Raw genomic sequence first — 19,145 nt, forward strand, 5'->3', positions numbered from 1 at the left:
GTTTTTTAATGCTGAAATAAAACAGGATCATTCATGCGACTTTCATAGTCATAATATGTATTATTAAGCTCATAACACATATGTATACGGTTTTTCAAACCAGCAATATCTATCTATACTTTATTTCAATTAATTTTGTACTTTATTTGCTTTCCATCTTATATTTTATACAATAAAAAAATGTATTCGACTTTCTGAAAACTATTAAAAATCACACACACATACACATATAAATCACAAGGACATTAATCTTATGTTACTGTTTAGTATAAAAACAATATTTTCTTTCCTTCAAATTATGCTTTTAGGGGTTTAAAATATTGTATCATAAGCACAATATTCTAATACATGCTGATCTCTTATCTGAAACAGAGTCACACAATTACTCTGTACCAATCCAAAATAAGTTCAAATTCTATGTACATCACAGCAAAAAACGTTCATATCTTAAAATGAGAAATCAACACTGGAAAGGGATAACTCGACCTCACAGTGCTCCAGGTAGCATCATGTTGCTGTTACCCAACATAACAAATCCAAGAACGAAAGCATTAAACAGAAGGCTGCTAAAGAAAAGAACAGCTAGAAACAAGTTCTCTTGTACAACGGAAATGAATGTTCGACGTCCTGGACTCGGTACACAGTCACGTTTAGTCGCATTCCCAACTGCAGTTTTGTTTAAAGAATCATGACTATCATTGGAATTTTGACTGCTTGATCGACTAAGAACATCAGCTGCAGGCGGTAACTCATCATTCTGAGGTTGCTTTCTGGGCACAGGAGAAAATGCAGATGGATTCCATATTGCTCCCAAAGGACGATTTGGGGAGGGATAGTAACACTGTGTCTGGTTTATGATAGGTTGTGGAGTGCCATAATTCGACAGGAAACCAGTGGGCTGAGAAACAACGCCATATGCAGGTTGCATGAAGATTGGAGGTCCGCCATAATAATGTGCTCCCATAAACGTACCAGGCCTTGCACCAGTGTAGTAAATCGGAGTTGTGGCATATGGATAAATCGGTTCTGAGAGCGCCGAGAAGCGATCAAACTCTGCTCCACAGATTGAGCCAGTACGTGAATTTGGCAGACTTGTAGCACCGCCATCATAAACACCTGGCTGACTGGACTGTGACACAAAACCTGAGCTTTGGCTGGATGACCGCGACAAAGGCGCGAAAGTATTCATTGACGGCAATATCTCTTGTGCTTCAATTCCTGGCACTGGAAGCACTCTGTTCCGTACTGGAGACTGCCAGTAACCACCAGCTACCCACGACGAGTGAGTGATGTTCTTGTGCAAGTTAAACTGAGATGGTCGAATGATGGACCTTCTTCTATTTCTAATATCAGCGCTTCTATCAAAAAGTTCACTGCAACTATTTTGTCCATATACTTTTCTCTCAAATGAGGAATTATTACTGTTCATAATTTTTCTATTACTCCATCTGTCATAAGACGATGAACCTAAATTTAAATTCCCCAAACCACGACCCAAGTCTTCTGAGTTGTCGTCTTCATATGCGGATGTAACAGGTAATGAGGATTGTACACTGCAAGGAGATACAGTAGCTCTATGCAAAGGTGAAGTGTTAACAGGCTTGAAATCACACACTCCTGTTTTCGATGGAGAAGTTGGCCTAGTCTCCTCTTTTCGAGAAAATTTTAGTGGTGAATCAGTATCTTCGTTTTGGTTATAACTTGGTGATGGAGTCGTAGTACTAACATCAGATATGCTAGATCTGCAACAAATTTGACATATTTATATATCGTGGTTTTAACAAAAACAAAATAAAAAGTGCTTATTGAACTTACTAAAGGCTGGTTCACAATAAACCGGGAACGAGAACCAGAATGAAAACGAGAAGCAGAGGATGTGAATATGAAAATTTTTGATTCACAATAAACCGAGAACGTAGACGACTATGCATATCGATATGTATGTCAATAACTATATGTAAAGCCGATATTACGCATTCTGATGTTATTTGTGTATAATTCACCAATGGCGTTCTCTCATGAGTATAAGGCAGCAAACATAAACACAGGTTAACCAACTTCGAAATTTCAACTGAAACATTTCATTAGGTACGGTACTATAAATATGCCCATGCATCTTTATTATCACAACCTATTTTAAGTCTACCATAACGTAAAATAATTAGAGAAGAAACATTTGTAAGAGAACAAAAATGAACACAACAGTAGTTATTGAATTGAAGCGTGAATATGTAGTGTGTAATACAACCAATACAGTAATAAAATATGATTCGCTTCCGATCGGGGTTCAAAGATGCAGCCACATATTCTTCTTCTTTTCTCATCTTTATACGAGGCAAGCCGCTTATCGTAAATGTGAGGATCTCATCAAATAAAACTTGCTCCATGATGCACAGCACAGAACAAAATAATGCATAGGTTATGTCACGGTCTTCTTGCTACAAAATATACGACGACAAAATAGCTTTCAGATGGCAATAGAATGAATCTAGTGGGCTGTGATCGGAAACGTGAACGCCAAAGTTGAAACTTGGCCAAATCTCCATTCCCGATCCCGGGCTCCGGCAAGCTTTTCATTAATTGTGAATGCTCACATTTAAATGTACACATTTTAACAATTTTACCGTTTTCGTTTTCATTCCGATTCTTGTTTCCGGTTTATTGTGAACCAGCCTTAAGTCAAACCAAGTTTAATTCACAATAACTATGAAGGTATAGCAATTTGTATCTTAAGAAAATAACTAAATAATAAGAATAACAACAACAACAATAATAATAATAATAATAATAATATACAAACACTTGTCCTTATTATAATGAATATCAGCTTATTTCTTGAAGAAGTATCACATTTTTGTGAATTAAAATTTACTTTAAAAATCCTACAGTTTTATATCACAAAGGATAAGACAATAACGGTCACTAGTATACTTAAATCTCGTAGTTTATCCCTTCTATGCAAACGATTTTCACAATATATTTAAAAAATTCCATTTCTCATTTCAATGCATTTGACCACACACGTGAATTGCGCATCTGGATGATCTTCTAGGACACATGGGCAGATCAACCAATGTCATCCCTCACTTTGCACGTCAAATCAGGTTAAACACACGAAAGTCTTGCTCACATTGATATACTTCTCAAAATAACTGTGTAACAATTTGAAATCTGAATCACGTTCCTATGAAATATTTCACACAAAATGATCTCAAAATAAGTTTCATATAATGTTTTCTGTCTTCAACCAGTAGTGATAATGAGATGCACTAGATTTAGCTTGAGAGGCATCTGCCATTAGAGTGATTAGAGAAAATACGCTAATTACCTCAAAGACTTAAAGATTCAAGTCTAAAATTGTAAACAACATAAAATTAATATCGCAACTGTCTTTTTTTGTAGATTTAATTATTCAATCACCTCGATTAAAAATTGTATACTTCAATAAGTTCTTTACTTACGTGTTAAATGATGACTCTGAAGAACTGTTAAGAATTCTTATTTTCTTGGTTTGACTCTTTACTGGTGTAAATCTTCTTCTTGGTAGTAGAGCATTATACGTGCATAAAAACAAAGTCATGAATGTAACAGTAACCTGAGGAAATAGAAAACCAAACATTTTTTTATAGTCAGTCAAATAACTGCAACACACACAAATCAACTGCCAACATTGTGGCCAAACTGAATTATTTTAAAATAAAAATTCAAGTCTTTCTTACAAAAAAAGAAAACTTACAAATATGTCAAACAATGAACACATGAACACCCTCTGTTATCCTGGACTTTACTAATGGCATATTCTAGAGCAGCCGCGGCGAAAATGCGACTCACGAGCAGTGCATTTCTCTCGCTTCCTACCTACAACCCCCACCCTCTCACTCACTGGAGTCAAACTCCGTTCTATTTGTATTTGTCTCGGACCTGTGAGTGGCGTATCGTCGCAATATCTCTCTCGAAACCATGTACCTCTATAAAAACGAAAGTTTCAAGTAGGATGGGAGGATGCATTCTTTTGCTTACGATATGATGAAAATATTAAATGTATGATTTGTTCACAAATATTACTAGGAAAACGGTTGTATAACATAAAACGGCATTATAAGTTACTACATGTTACTGACGAAACATTAAAAGGTTAAGTGTTATTATTATTATTATTATTATCATTATCATATCTGTATGTCGATTCTTTTACAGCAGATGTACGAATAATGCGGTTAGATTTTCAATTTAAACTCACAGATTTACAATGTGACGTTAAATGAAAGCTAGATGTAAGGACTTGACAGATATTGAACTTTTCAAATCTTTGGAAAAAAATAAATATTTGAAGCTTCGTTCTTTCGCTTGCTCTGTTGAAGCCATGTTCGCTGTAACTTACGTTTGTGAAAAATTATTTTCAACAATGAAAATAGTAAAAATCAAATTTAGATCATGACTGACAGACAAATACCTTCGTGATCAACTACGATTGGCAGTAAGTGACATAATTCCTGATTTTGAAACTCTGTCGCAGAGACATTCTGAAGACAGTTAATTTTAGGTTGTGATAATGTGTCCTATGTTTTCTTGTTCATTTCTTTCTTCGTTACACGTCCTAAACATTAACTTCCCCTTCGGTTGTCTGCCTTCCTCCATAGGTGCTATGCACGTTGCAGCTTACACAGTGGCTCGGCGCACCATGGCCTTTTCACCACGGCTGTTCTAGAGTAAAGTTAAAAAGTAAAAGTGATGGTGCATCTCCTTGCTTTAGCAATAATAATAATAATAATAATAATAATAATAATAATAATAATAATAATAATAATAATAATAATAATAACCACTAATACTATTATTATTATTATCCATTTTGAATCTTGCGTACACCACTTTTAACACTTGAATATAATTATTAATTGATGAACTAGTGGACTTACTCATGTTAAATATGTAATATTTGTCTGGCTTACAGCTGTTTCAGTGCTTCACGCAACATCATCATGGTGCATGAAGCACTGAAACAGCTGTAAGCTGGACAAATATTACATATTTAACACGAGTAAGTCCACTAGTTCATCAATTAATTATATTATTATTATTATTATTATTATTTATGCTTGGTGAATCACAGCAATAATTCACTTCTCATGAGCTGCTAAATATGATCTTTACTAGCCTTCTATGAATTCTGTATTACGTTCCACTGAGATGGAAGACAATACAAATAAGAAGAGAAAATTATTAACATAACATGAGTATGAACCCACAGTACAATGCAACTTTTCCTCATAACGCCTTCTGCAAATTAAGCAGGGATAATTCTTATGTTGCATAATTTCCACCACAGAGAACTAGACAAAGGGAGATAAACATAAACTCTCTAGAGGGGATTGGCAATAAGTAGAGAAAGCCAAGGTCCAAATAGAACTGGGAATGATGTACAGTACCAAATATTCTTGTATTGGACCAGTATTACTACTTGGAATGATTTCTTTATTTCTTGTTCATGTTAACACTTGTTTAAAACTTAAAACTTTCTTAGTTGAAATGTTAAAAGTGTTGTAATTGTAAAGAGGCTATGTATCTTATGACAGATGGGTCCTGTTTCGACACCAGTGTGGTGTCATCTTCAGTTGAACATATTAGAACAATACGAAATATACGAGGCCTGTCTAAAAAGTATCCGACCTTTAGCCAGAAAAAATATTTCAAATACCTGACGGGGTTGGGACCCTAATCCCCTTCAAAGTAGGCCCCTTGTGCTTGCACATACTTAGCCCACCGATCCTTCCACTGCCGGAAACACCTCTGGAAGTCTTCTTTTGGAATGGTGTTCAGCTCCGTCGTCGCGTTCCGCATTATCTCTTCTCTACTCTCAAAACGGGATCCTTTCAGTGGTGTCTTCAATTTTGGAAACAACCAGAAGTCGCAAGGAGCCAGGTCTGGAGAGTAGGGAAGTTGGCGAACGGTTGTAATTCCATGTTTGGCCAAGAAAGTGTGGATCAATTGGGATGAATGTGCGGGGGCGTTGTCGTGATGCAAGTGCCAGTTGTTCGCCGTCCACATGTCTGGTCTTTTGCGCCGAACTGCATCACGGAGTCGCCGGAGAACATCGTGATAGTACTCCTTTGTCACCGTTTGTCCTTCTGGTGCGTATTCGTGATGCACAATTCCACGGACATCAAAGAAAACAGTCAGCATCACCTTGATTTTGCTTCGCACCTGCCGCGCTTTCTTCGGCCTTGGAGACTCGGGATGCTTCCATTGCGACGACTGTCTTTTTGTTTCTAGGTCGTACCCGTACACCCATGACTCATCTCCAGTTATCACGGTGTTCAGAAACCCAGGATCAGTGTTGGCGGTGTCCAGAAGGTCCTGTGCAACGTCACGACGGAGGTTGTTTGTTCCGGGGACAACAACTTGGGCACGAATTTCGCAGCCACTCGGTTCATGTTCAAATCATCACGCAAAATTGCATGTGCAGAATCTTTACTCACTCCAACCTCTTCGGCAATCTCCCGCATGGTCAAACGACGATCTGCCATCACCAAATTTCGCACCCTCTCAACAACAGCTGCACTCCGAGCAGTTTGGGGCCTGCCACAACGCTGGTCACTCTCCGCTGATGTGTGAATCAGTTGAACCACTCCTTAATTTGTGTTACACCCATCGCATCTTCCCCAAACACCTGCTGAATCGTACGAATTGTTTGACTTTGAGAATCACCAAGCTTTTGACAAAATTTGATGCAGTATCTTTGCTCAATTCGTTCAGTCATCTTGCGAGAAAACTAAATCCGACAAACACTTAGAACAGCACCTTACTTGGCGACCACCAGCCAGTGACTGGCACAAGCGAATGCGGTGAAAAAATTCAAGCATGCGCATTACAGTTCCTCCTTCCACCGTGCACAGTGGCGCCGCCTTAGAATCACTACTTTGTATGGGAAAATTTAAGGTCGGATACATTTTAGACAGGCCTCGTACAAGCACAAAATAACACACCCACAGCATATACTTAATACACAATTACAATTCAATACTCATACATTATTCGATATCATAATACATACACACAAACAATCCCCCACCCCATGGGGTGACCAGATTCACATCGATAAAAAAGAGGACACAAAGCTTCAAAAACGACATTGTTCGAAAAAATAGGACAGAAAATACGTACTTAGATTTAGGCTTAGCCTATATTATACTTTAATTTACGTCAATATCTATTTTATTACAAAATATTTACAGTACAGATTTAGGATTATATCATGCGTAAAAGTACATTAATATCTATTTTATTACAAAATAATTATGATAAACTTAATAATAATGATTTTACAGTTACATGTGAAAGTCAAGGGAACTACAGTAAAACCCCGATAAGACGCTGTTCAAGGGGTCGGTTGTAAAGCGCGTATTAACCGGGACAGCATATTAGACGGGTGTACTAATTTGGACCATCTATTAGCATTTTCATTTATTGAAATACATGATTCATTAAAGGTAATACAGTTTTACTCCATTATGTAATTATTGTACTGTACGTCAAAGACATTTACAATATTTACTGCACTTATTTCTTTCGAAAAAAAAATATCATTTATAGTTGTTTGCCGTGTGCGTGTTCTCCAAATCCTCATGTTTACCACACTTCAGTTTCCTGCGATTACATCCTCCCGACATAGCTGCTGCAGTGATTGAGTCACAATTTTTTATTATCGTTCTTAATATCGATGATGGGATTCCTATTGAATCAGAGAGGTTTTTCTGAGTAAGAGTACTGTTCTCATCATACTTTTGTAAGATTTACAATTTTTCCGACAGAGAAAGCACTTTTTGTTTAACACTCATTGTAATCATATTCACAGACACTTCAATACACAAAAGGGCAACAAACTGTCCAGCAAAAATTTCCAGAATTGTATTACGGCCGAATGAGGAATGCTGTTTGAGAGAGAGGGTTAGCAAGAGGGTGGGGTATTGAAACTGTATGGAGGCTTTAACCACGCAGATAAGGAGTCGAATAAGAGAGGGTAACAAGAGGATGGGGATAATAAGGTATGAAGGTTGAAATGCGCAGGTAAGGAGTCGAATACCAATACTTTTCAGGTTAATGGCACAAGTGTGTTCAGTGACCAAGATGTTTCATTGCTGTTACAGTACATTGCTGAAAATTACATCGAAAATATTCCACAAAAATAGCATATTATGCGGGACTTGAGCGCAACAAACAGGGTATTTTATGAAGGCGTTATATATGAAATGTGCAGGGACCGGACAAAAAAAAGCGTATTACACTGGATAGCATAATAAACAGGCGTATTTTACCGAGGTTTTACTGTATAATTATTGGAGTGAAAACACACACACCTTCATCTCAAACAGCAGAAATAACTAAAATGCTCTCTCAATTAATATCACTCAATAAAAGAATTGTATTCCAATGGATACCATCCCATTGTGGAATCCTGGGAAACGAGAATGTGGATGCTTTAGCCAAGAAGGGCAGCACTGCTACTTACAGACCTGTTACTAAATCTACGTATTACTCTGTGAAAAGATTTATTAAATCTACATACTTAGACTTCAACAAACAAAATTTGATAACACAATCCCAAGGGAAAAAATGGAACTCTCTGCATCAAAATCCACAGTTAATTCCCGATTTACCACGAAAATCGTCTGTAGCTGCATTTAGATTGGCAACAGGCCATGATTGTTTGCCCAAACACCTGCATAGAATTGGAATATATCAGTCCCCTAACTGCCCATTGTGCAACTCAAACCAAGAAATGGATTCGGAACACCTCAAAATCTGTGTTCAGTGGCTGGTCATGATAATATCTTTGAAAAATATTGGAGTGCAAGAGGTCAAATGACTTTATTGTCAAACGCCTGGCATTAGAAAACAACAACTGTATAATTATTAAAGAGGACAGAAAATATTTATTTATACTTACATTCGCACTTCGATCTCTTAATTTACTAGCAAGCTGTGAGAAACGACCATAACAAGGAGGAGCAAAGAGAGTTATGATCGTTGGCAAAGAGTTTATTCCATTGATGCTGCTGCCACCTACAGGCAAATTAATTGTAAAAGGCTTTAAATCAGATAATTTAAAAATATCAGGCATACATACGAGTTACGAAAAAGAGGACATTTCTTGATTTTTTTTTAAAAAATCCGCCTGGAACCCAGACGAAGGCCTAAAAAGGAGGACATGTCCAGACAAAAGAGGGCATCTGGTCACCATAACCCCCACCCCTATAACTGACAAACGCAAACGTTGGAAATCAAGATCAGCTGGAGCAGCAGCAGATTGAAGGACACCACACCAGTCTGTCATAAGGTACATAACCTCTTTAAAATTATAACACTTTTAATATTTCAACTAAGAAAGTTTTAAGATTTATTCTAGTTTTTTTATTCCAATACAATTAAACGTGCCCTTGTTCTGAGGTCCGATCAAAATACCCCTCATTTCTCGTGAAAAACAACAACTGAATATACTACAGTGGACTATAGTGGACTTTATGTTGTCAGCAAACAGCTGGATACATTAAGAAGATTGATTGATGGACTGATTGTTCTGAGGTGGCATAAAACTGTCAATAAGGAAAGAAAGAAGTAAAAATGTAACATTTTGTACCTACCAAAGCAAGTAGCAATGTCGAAATAAAATGCTGGTTAAATGGCTAACAGTATAGACAATTTTCTGGATAGACATAAATTATTTGTTTAAGTATATATATTGATGTACCGAAGTACATATGATATTTCCATGCAGATATTCTGCGTCATCACATGATGAAAGAGTGATGGAGCGGAGAAAAATTCTCTCCGGCGCCGGGATTTGAACCCGGGTTTTCAGCTCTACGTGCTGATGCTTTATCCACTAAGCCACGCCGGATACAATCCCGACGCCGTTTAGAATCGTCTCAGATTAAGCTCCATCTCTTGGGTTCCCTCTGGTGGCCGCCCTCTGCACTACGTCATAGATGTCTTAGTGGCTTAGTGGATAAAGCATCAGCACGTAGAGCTGAAAACCCGGGTTCAAATCCCGGCGCCGGAGAGAATTTTTCTCCGCTCCATCACTCTTTCATCATATTTGTTTAAGGGTAGGATATGTACGTGAACGACCACAAATTTTGTCTGAAAATGCAGGCTCTAAATTTCTAAAATTTTATAAGGAAATGAACTCACAATTGGACAAAAATTACAAGGTACCACAACAAGACTTATTAGAACTAAAATATCTGATGAAAGTATAAAAAATTACTATTAATATTTTTTTACAATTCACTTTTTACTTTAAGTTAAATTTTCCAAAATTTGAAAATGTTCAAATATATTATTTCATAACTCCACAACCATTAGAGATAGAATTCTGAAATTTTGTACACTGATTTAACATGCATTTATGCAAAAGATAGACTAAAATAATGAAAATAGAAAAATTAGGTCACAAAGCATTATACAAATTTTAATATATTTTATATAGGACAAATAAAAAATTAATTGTATTAAAATAAACAACTCTACATGTTTGAGAGTAGTCTACTTTTCAGAAATAAGTGTTTATTACATGCAGGAAAAATATTAAAGACGTCAGAGAGACCATAATATCGTATTTCAACGCCACTGGCAGAAGTTTAGGAAGAAGTGGAGAAAACTCTTTCTTGTATGGGACAAATGTTATGGTTACCAAATGATATAACTGCAGAATTTCCCCCCCCCCCAATACTTTGATAAAACTGGTTTGAAAAATATTATTAGTAACCTTTTTTTTATACTTTTATCAGATATTTAAGTTATAATAAGTCTTGTTGTGGTACCTTGTAATTTTTGTCCAATTGTGAGTTCATTTTCTTACAAAATTTTAGAAATTTAGAGCCTGCATTTTCTAATAATATTTGTGGCCATTCACGTACATATACCCTTAAACAACAATTTTCATTTAGAGAATTAAGTTTAAAAAGGCAATTACAGAAAAAAAAAAATTAAAATAGGTAAAATGAAACTTACGTGTGCAATACTGAAATCCAGTAAACTGACATACTTCTCCAATTTCTTCCATCTTCGCAGCCATGAAAGTATGTGTAGCAAAACCCAAAAGCTTACACAGACTTTACGAATCCTTTCATGCCCTTTTGGAACAACTGCTGCAAGTTGGACCATAATGCCAACTGCAGTCAAAGGAATATCGTATTTCAAGGCCACTGGCAGAAGTTTAGGAAGAAGTGGAGAAAACTCTTTCTTGTATGGGACAAATGACCAGACAGTAGAATTCGTCACTATTGTAGGAAATGGAAGCTCTCCCTTGTTCAAATGAACCGCTGCACCCAGAACAAGCCATGCTGATAACACAGTAGTAAAATAAAGAACCAAATAATCCCACGATGAAAGCAAGTGGAAAAATCTTGCTTTGAGTAACACCAACAAATCCTGAAACACGAAAATGTAAGTATTCAGTTCATTAATATCTATTGTCTGGCGTCAAATTATCACAATATTTGATACACAGTGCTTTCATTTCAAAACTTCCCAGTCTAAATAACTAATTATTTAAATTAAAATGTGACCAGCCTCATGTTCTAGTGGTCAGAGCTTCTGGCTATAGTTCATGAGGTCCCTTAAAGGGGATTATTCCTGTGTTCGTCCATGGTCTGGAATTTAGGTTAAGTTTAGATTTAAGACCTCTCCTGGCACCACATTATCATAATCATCTTATCACATCATCGGGATAATGTAACTCCGCCTTCCAGGTGCCCCAACCTCAGAAGTGGGTTACAATTAAGCCACGGCCAGGAGAGAAGACCAGAAATGTCGAAAGACAACCTGGTGGCATTGGATTAAAAAAAAATAAATAAAATAAAATAAAATGCAATTAAGCCTGGTTTCAGACTTCCCCCTCAATATCTAAATTGACGTGTTTTGTTTAAACTGAACTGAATTTAAATAATTAGTTATTTAAACTGGGAAGTTTTGAAACGAAAGCCCTGTATTTTAAAAATTCCTGCACAACTACTAATAAATGTGTTAGTGACACAAATCCTTCACTGAATGTTAACTCTAGAATTCAGATACTTCTTGCTTGAGACATTGATATGTACAGTCTTCTGAGATAAACTGTTATATCTCTTGAATAAGGATGTGGATGGATTCCTTCTATAAAAAACAAAATATTGAGAAGCACAGACTGAGTACAATTAAATTCCTATAATCGCCACAGTATACTGGAATCCATTGTAGAGTGATAATGTTGTTAAGTTTTTACAGTTGTGCCAGTAATTTATAGCATTCTTTGATGTGTTGAGCATATTGAGCATAGTGTTACGGTCTTACTAATAAACCGTGTATAGTTTTTATATGAGACTTATGCAGAGTTGAGACAGAAAACATTACTAATAAACCATGCATTAGCGATGGATGTATAAACAGCCTGTAACTATACAATGGGAATCGCTTTGCAGTAGTTATATATACGAAACTCCTTGTTTAAGCGTTGTATATAGAGAAAAAATGGCCGCCCCTCTAACAGCTGTTCGTATCGACCAACGAGCACAGCATGTATTCTGTGCTCGTTGGTATTGACTGTCATTGTATGATGATGGATGCCTTGTAACCACAGAAGAACACACCAAAGAGCACAGAATAAGTAGAATATTATTGCTGTAGCTTGTACTCTTTGACCAAAATATAGTATGGTAATTGATCAGAGTCAGTTGTACTATCGATTCTTAACACGGCACACTAGAGCACTCTACCGGATGCAACAGAGAACCTCAGATATTCTATTACCTTTCGTAATGAAGTAATGACGAAACTATGACGTAGCTGTGTAACAGTTATACTGTTATACACGACGTATGTAGTGATTATTAGTAAGGAATTTACACACGACTTATAATCAAGCTACTCATTGTATAAGTATAAGACAGTTAAACATCTGTATATAGAGTTTTTATTAGTAAGACCGCTAATGTTTAAGCCATTAAGAGCTGCGGTTGAAGCCCCAAGACTAGCGCCTTTTGATGGTGACTGCCTTCGTCTTTGAACGTCTTGTACCACATATGACCAATGGAGTACTGTAATATAGAATAGATTCCCCACATCCTGCTGTAACATTTCGTATTCCTCAGCACATTTTTTTTCAAGACAAGCAAAATTTCAGCTGTGTATTTTTTTCTGCACATCAACTCAATTGTGTCACAGACGAAAATAAACATACCTCAACCTATCTGCCACAGGTTAAGACGTGAAATAAACTAAATGATAATCATTACTACATAATAGATGAGGCATTATATTAACAATATAACACAAAATGTAAATGTTTAATTCAGAACTGTGTGAGTTAAAATGTTATATTTTATTTAACGACGCTCACAACTGCAGAGGTTATATCAGCGTCACTGGATGTGCCGGAATTTTGTCCCACAGGAGTTCTTTTACATGCCAGTAAATCAACTGACATGAGCCTGTCGCATTTAAGCACACTTATATGCCACCGACCTAGCCTGGGATCGAACCCGCAACCTTGGGCATAGAAGGCCAGCGCTATATCAACTCGCCAACCAGGTCGACGAACTGTGTGAGTAAAAAAAAAATAAATAACAACAATAATAAAAAACGACATATCATTCATTATTGAACAGCCTATATAACTTATTTACTTTTTGTAAAGGCCTGTGAATCAAGCTATACTCTAGTATAATGCAGAAAATTTGGTACTGCGGGTAATAATAAATGTTTTTTCTTTTAATATTCACCTTTCCATATTTACTGTTACGCAACTGTGTCAACCTGAAACCAAGAAGCATGGACTTCTGTTTGTAGAGTGTTTGTTTAAGAACATCTTCACATGGAGAGCATAAGCGATATGCACGTTCCAAATGGCGCCTGAAAACAGTACAGAACAATTAATGGTGTCACGTAAATGATAAATATTCTCATTAAATATTTCAGACAGTAACTAATAAAATTTATATTACACTTAAGGGTGTTTTAAATTAAATGTCTGCAATTAACTTCTTAAATAGCCCTTTCTATTTCAAATCACAAGCAATCCAACATTACATCATAGTTAATATTACGGTTGAAAGAAGCTATTACACTACACCATTAGACAGTCATCACTGTAAGGCCTGGTTTCTTCAACCTTTGTTAAAATGCACCTAATATAGCGTTAATTAACTGTAAGTTAAAAGTATGAATTGCTGTTAAAAATATTGCGTTTCTTCAACTTTGCATTTCACATTTTAACATTCTGCTTGTTAACTCTCTCTTAGGACCAGAGATTCTAGAGTTTAACCATAACCTATAACCAAGTATTGGCTCACTTCTGTTTTCTGAACTCTGACAATTACAATTCTCGCTTGTTTCCGTTGTTTGATTCAGAGAGGATAGAAGTCTTTCTATTCTCTCAGGTTTGATTTCTGCTTCTTTCCTCATCTGTATCACAATAGCGTGGAGCGGCATATTGGTATTGCTGTTATGAAATGGAAAATAATGGAACAAAAAAAAAATCGTGGGACTAATTTCTCTTCGTTCAAAAGAAACCTTCTGCTCGAAATTATTTCGCAGTATAAGCCAATTAATGAAGATGAACAAACAAACGGATCTACGTTGAAAGCGAAAAGTGAGGCTTGGCAGAAAATAGCCTATACTTTGTATGAACTTCTGGTCTGTCAAATCATAGAAATCATCCCCTCCGTTTATGTATTCATGGATATCATTTTCTAAATAATCCAGATATCGTCGGTTTCTTGGTAAAAGTGACCAAGTCCAAAATGCAAAATTGTTGGGAAAAGGCGTTTAAAGGTTTAATGATCCATTCAAAGATAACTGTACTTCATTAGATGTTAGTAATAAGTTATTTTAAAGGTAAAAGTTATATATTAATAGTTTTTAGTATTAAATTATGTCTTATATTTTCATAATGCTTGGAAGCCTTGGAATGTGACTTGGTCACTTTTAGCAAGAAACCGACGATATATAAGTTCAGCATCTAACGCACCAGCCATATTGGATACTTCTATGCTAACATAGAGTTAATTAATTTAACTGCATGAAATTGGGCAGTTAAATTAACATAGGTTTTAACAGCCTGTTAGTACTAACAGTAGTTGAAGAAATGCTTCAACTGTTAAGTTTACAGTTAAAATGGAATAACACATTGTTATAATCTAACAAAGGTTGAAGAAACCAGGCCTAACCCTTGTCAGTCTCAATCAAGATTCTCAGAACTTGTTGAGGTAAGGAACTAACCAGAGCCTTCTCAGTCAGGGACAGATTTCTTTAACACACAAAACAGTCCTCCCACTTTTACCTTCCTTCAAAAGGAGATTACACCAAGGATTTGTACCATCTTTGACACTGACATTTAATTGTAGCAAAGCAGACCGTAATGCATCACAGATTGTAAAATGTGTGTATGTACCTAAACTCATCAACTTCTTCATCATAATGTGCAGGGTTAACTGGTGTGAATCCAGCAAGTTGCTGAACTTTTAACTCTTGGTTAATGTTGCATTTGCGACAAAGGCCATTGCCATTTGTTTCGAGAGTGGTGCTCTTCTTTCCAAGTACAGTATTAGAGACTGCATGAACTGGATGATTTAACAACTCATCATGCTGGGCTGGTATTGCCTTATTATAGCTTCCATCCTAGAAACAAAACATACAATTATGGTAATATCGCTATATTTATGATCGCGTATTTGCAATATAGATAGTGCTATGACAACACTGGTGGTAACCAGAATGAGAAAGTTCATGATCTACCAATTCCTAAAATATACATGAATTCATGCATTTTTAAAGTACATTTTTCTTTCGTAAAAATTCCAGTTTTCATTTAACTAGTAAAACTCCAACATAATGAATGGAAAATATGTTACATGTTTAAAAGATTAAAGTGCAAAAGCACTCATCTTCGCACTTCTACAGGTACCGTAATTAATGTAACAATATACAAACAGGCCATGATTATTTGGCCAAACACCTGCATAGAATTGGAATATATCAGTCCAATTGTGCAACTCAAACCAAGAAATGGATTCGGAACACCTCAAAATCTGTGCTTCAGTGGCTGGCCATGATAATATCTTTGAAAAATATTGGAGTGCAAGAGGTCAAATGACTTTATTGTCAAACGCCTGGCATTAGAAAACAACAACATAGCAATATTAGGTAATAAGTCTAGTGTTAATTTCTTTACAACTGCTGCCTTTTTTCCTTGGACTTGCTGGAAAATTCTTCTTTACTTTACTTACAGCCTTTCCTGAAGACCAATTAGAACTATATGAACCTTTGTTAGGTGTTAAACCAGGTGATGTTTCTGTCTACTTTTCTTTCATTTTATTTCTATGATGTTTTTGACGTTCTGCATCTCTTCAAGTTCTTTAGCTTTTGCATCATTCTCTAATATTACTGATGTTCTTTCCCTTCACTGCCTACCTCTCTCTCTCGCTTTTCTGTCTGAAATATTTTTCATATTTCTCCTTATTTTGTTTCGGTTTTTGTCTAAATTACCTCACCCTTCTTTTGAGGGCATTATCAATTTAGGCCTAGATAATATAAAATGAAAGAACAACATAATCAATAAACCTAAAGTGTAACTTTAGTGTAAATTACATTTTACCATTAACGAATGATGAATCTTGATATACTAACTCAATAAGTATTACAGAAGAAATAATTTTAAATTAATTAAAATGAACAATATTTACTATGATCAGTTAAATTATTAAATAATATGATCCATAAATATGGTGTCACATCCATAATGCATTTAGTACACTTATTTCATAATTTACAAAGAAAAGTTCTAATTAAAATTTGTAGAGCAATTCCTAACTGATGCATTTCTTTTAAACAGTTTCTTGTATTTCCCAAAAACTTTGTATTCCGTGACTTAAGGGGTTTCTCAAAAAACATATTCAATCGTTTTCCTCAAAACCCATGTTTTTCAAAATTTTTTGCCCGATTCAGGATAAATTTGTTCCTGCCTTTCTCTCTTAGGTGAATCTTTCTTCTGTCCCAGCCACTAATAAATAAATAAAAATACCTTGAAAATGCCTTGTATTTATAGTACTGACTAGTAGAAATTGATGTGATCACTGGGAGAGCTGTAAGCCCACCCAAACCGCCTCAAATACGTACCTTACTTATATACGAAAATCGTCGTGCGTGAACGAAGAATACCGCCATATTTCTTTAATGTAACAGTGGGTTTCAGTGTTGCCAACATAGTAATAACACTACACACCTAATCAAACCAAACCTAACCTTTCTCATAATACTACACACCTAATCAAACCTAACCTAACCTGTCACATAATACATAGCTAATCAAACCTAACCTATCACATAATACTACACACCTGTAGTAACATACCTCACACTTAGTATCATTTTGTTTTCATGTACTGCCGGCTCTGCCAATCATGTCGGTTTCCATCTAGTGGATCGTACTAATACTACTAAATTCGAAGAAGCAATGGCGACTTTCATAATAATTACATTTTACATGTTTCGTGATATACTAAATGTGTTAATGTAGTAATAATTCTATATATGGTACAATAAGATTTGAAATGTGTTGTGGTTGTGATAAAAGTATTGAAAATTGGTTTATAATGCCACATTGGCAGTGATAAAAGTGTGCAATATTTGTTCAGTGCTGGTGGAGGCTCTAGATTGACACCCCTCTTACTTCAAAATTCCAACCTTGTGCACACAAAATAAATTATTGCCACTGAAAAGTGCCTTTTCGTAAGCATGATGATGTGCATTCGACAACGCATACAAATCTGCTCTATGTAGTATTTTAAGATATAATTGTCATTGAGGAATCCGTATACTGAAATTTTCCCTCACTTTCTACATTTACTTTACCGTAACTTATGTGACAAGAATAATTATGCTATGACTATTATTAAATAATTATTTTCTTCTGTGTCAAATTGAACTCGGTCAGTATGGCGAACATCATCGAGGATTAGTGACAGGTTGTTTGATTTGTAACAATTTTTGGTATCCATACCAAAAAAAAGTACAGCTAATATGCAAGGCGGCCCAAAAACCTGCACAAACCGAACCTAACCTATCGTCGATGATGTCCGTCATACTGACCAACGTTCAATTTGGCACCGAAATTACCTAATTATTAATTAAGTAATTAAGATTATTTTGAAAAAGGGAGGGTTATGAGATCTCAGGTGTTTCATGCTCATTACCTCTACATACTCATTTTGGAGTCTATCCCACACAATAAAGCAGGATGTTTTACTTCAGGCCTAATAACGTTATAGTCTGCAGTACATAGCATATAATATGTAGGAGTCTGTCATACTGTAGAATGTTTTAAAAAGTAGGAAAAAAAATCGGTAACCAGAGTAGAGAATTCGCTAAGACTTGGCATGAGAAAATTCCACTTATTTCCCTTTAATCCAATTATAAAATAAACTTACAGATACAAATAGGTCTATCTGACACATGAAAAGCACTGCAGGAAGTATGGGACTACATGGATGAAAGTCTGAAGCACGGTATTTTCCCGCTTTTATACACAATAGTAAACTATTACTACTAATGGTACGTAACTTACTGGCAGAAATCCATTGTACTGTTCACAATGAGGGCAATCCCAACAATTGCGGTTTCCATATGGGACATCAGTATTTTGGTTGCAAAACCAACAGTTTACTCGTATAGGAAATTTATGTCTGTGGAGGGAAAACAAATGATACAAGTTAAACCTGAAACAGTCATTAAATGTTATTATAATTACCAAAACAAAACGTGAACATTTAAATTTCTTAGTATTATATTTAAAAACGTTTTTAACATTTCAAATAGTATGAGTGAACAAAGAGTTTATTCTAATACCTGATTTTGAAATATAGACTCAAGCCGGTCACAAAAACAATAGAACCTCCCGCTATAATAGGCAGTATTACAGCAAGGGATTCCATATTCATATGATTAAACACAATCTCTAGAAACGCCACTTTTAAAATGTGTTGCACAGAATACTGTAAAACATTTACTTTTTCCCTCTCAGCCCCACACGTTTTGAACCCACACGTGCAAATACAACATCCATTTTTTTTAACCAAGGAAGCCAGTGTTTTGAAACGGCTAGCGACGCC

At 35.8% G+C, this 19,145-nt stretch overlaps 1 protein-coding gene across 1 annotated transcript; it reads right to left on the minus strand.

The window, feature by feature from the left end:
* Window positions 1-133: 133 nt before the first annotated feature.
* Window positions 134-19,100, minus strand: LOC138712584 (uncharacterized). The gene is made up of 7 exons (XM_069844534.1): window positions 18,883-19,100; window positions 18,602-18,719; window positions 15,431-15,657; window positions 13,761-13,890; window positions 11,014-11,433; window positions 3,462-3,595; window positions 134-1,742 (listed from the first exon to the last, which is right to left on the minus strand). Exons 1-7 carry the CDS (start codon window positions 18,972-18,974, stop codon window positions 488-490), a joined length of 2,376 nt encoding a protein of 791 aa, XP_069700635.1. The 5' UTR covers window positions 18,975-19,100; the 3' UTR covers window positions 134-487.
* Window positions 19,101-19,145: the final 45 nt, after the last annotated feature.

The sequence above is a fragment of the Periplaneta americana genome, chromosome 13 (genome assembly GCF_040183065.1).
Source record: "Periplaneta americana isolate PAMFEO1 chromosome 13, P.americana_PAMFEO1_priV1, whole genome shotgun sequence".
NCBI lineage: Eukaryota > Metazoa > Arthropoda > Insecta > Blattodea > Blattidae > Periplaneta > Periplaneta americana.

Excerpts from the sequence above, each read along its gene's own strand:
- LOC138712584 (XM_069844534.1), bottom strand. The coding sequence starts at position 18,974 with ATGAATATGGAATCCCTTGCTGTAATACTGCCTATTATAGCGGGAGGT. Across the intron at positions 13,891-15,430 it reads GAAGAAGTTGATGAGTTTAG|GCGCCATTTGGAACGTGCAT; the intron begins GTACATACACAC and ends TACTGTTTTCAG. Across the intron at positions 11,434-13,760 it reads GTAACAGTAAATATGGAAAG|GATTTGTTGGTGTTACTCAA; the intron begins GTGAATATTAAA and ends TTCGTGTTTCAG.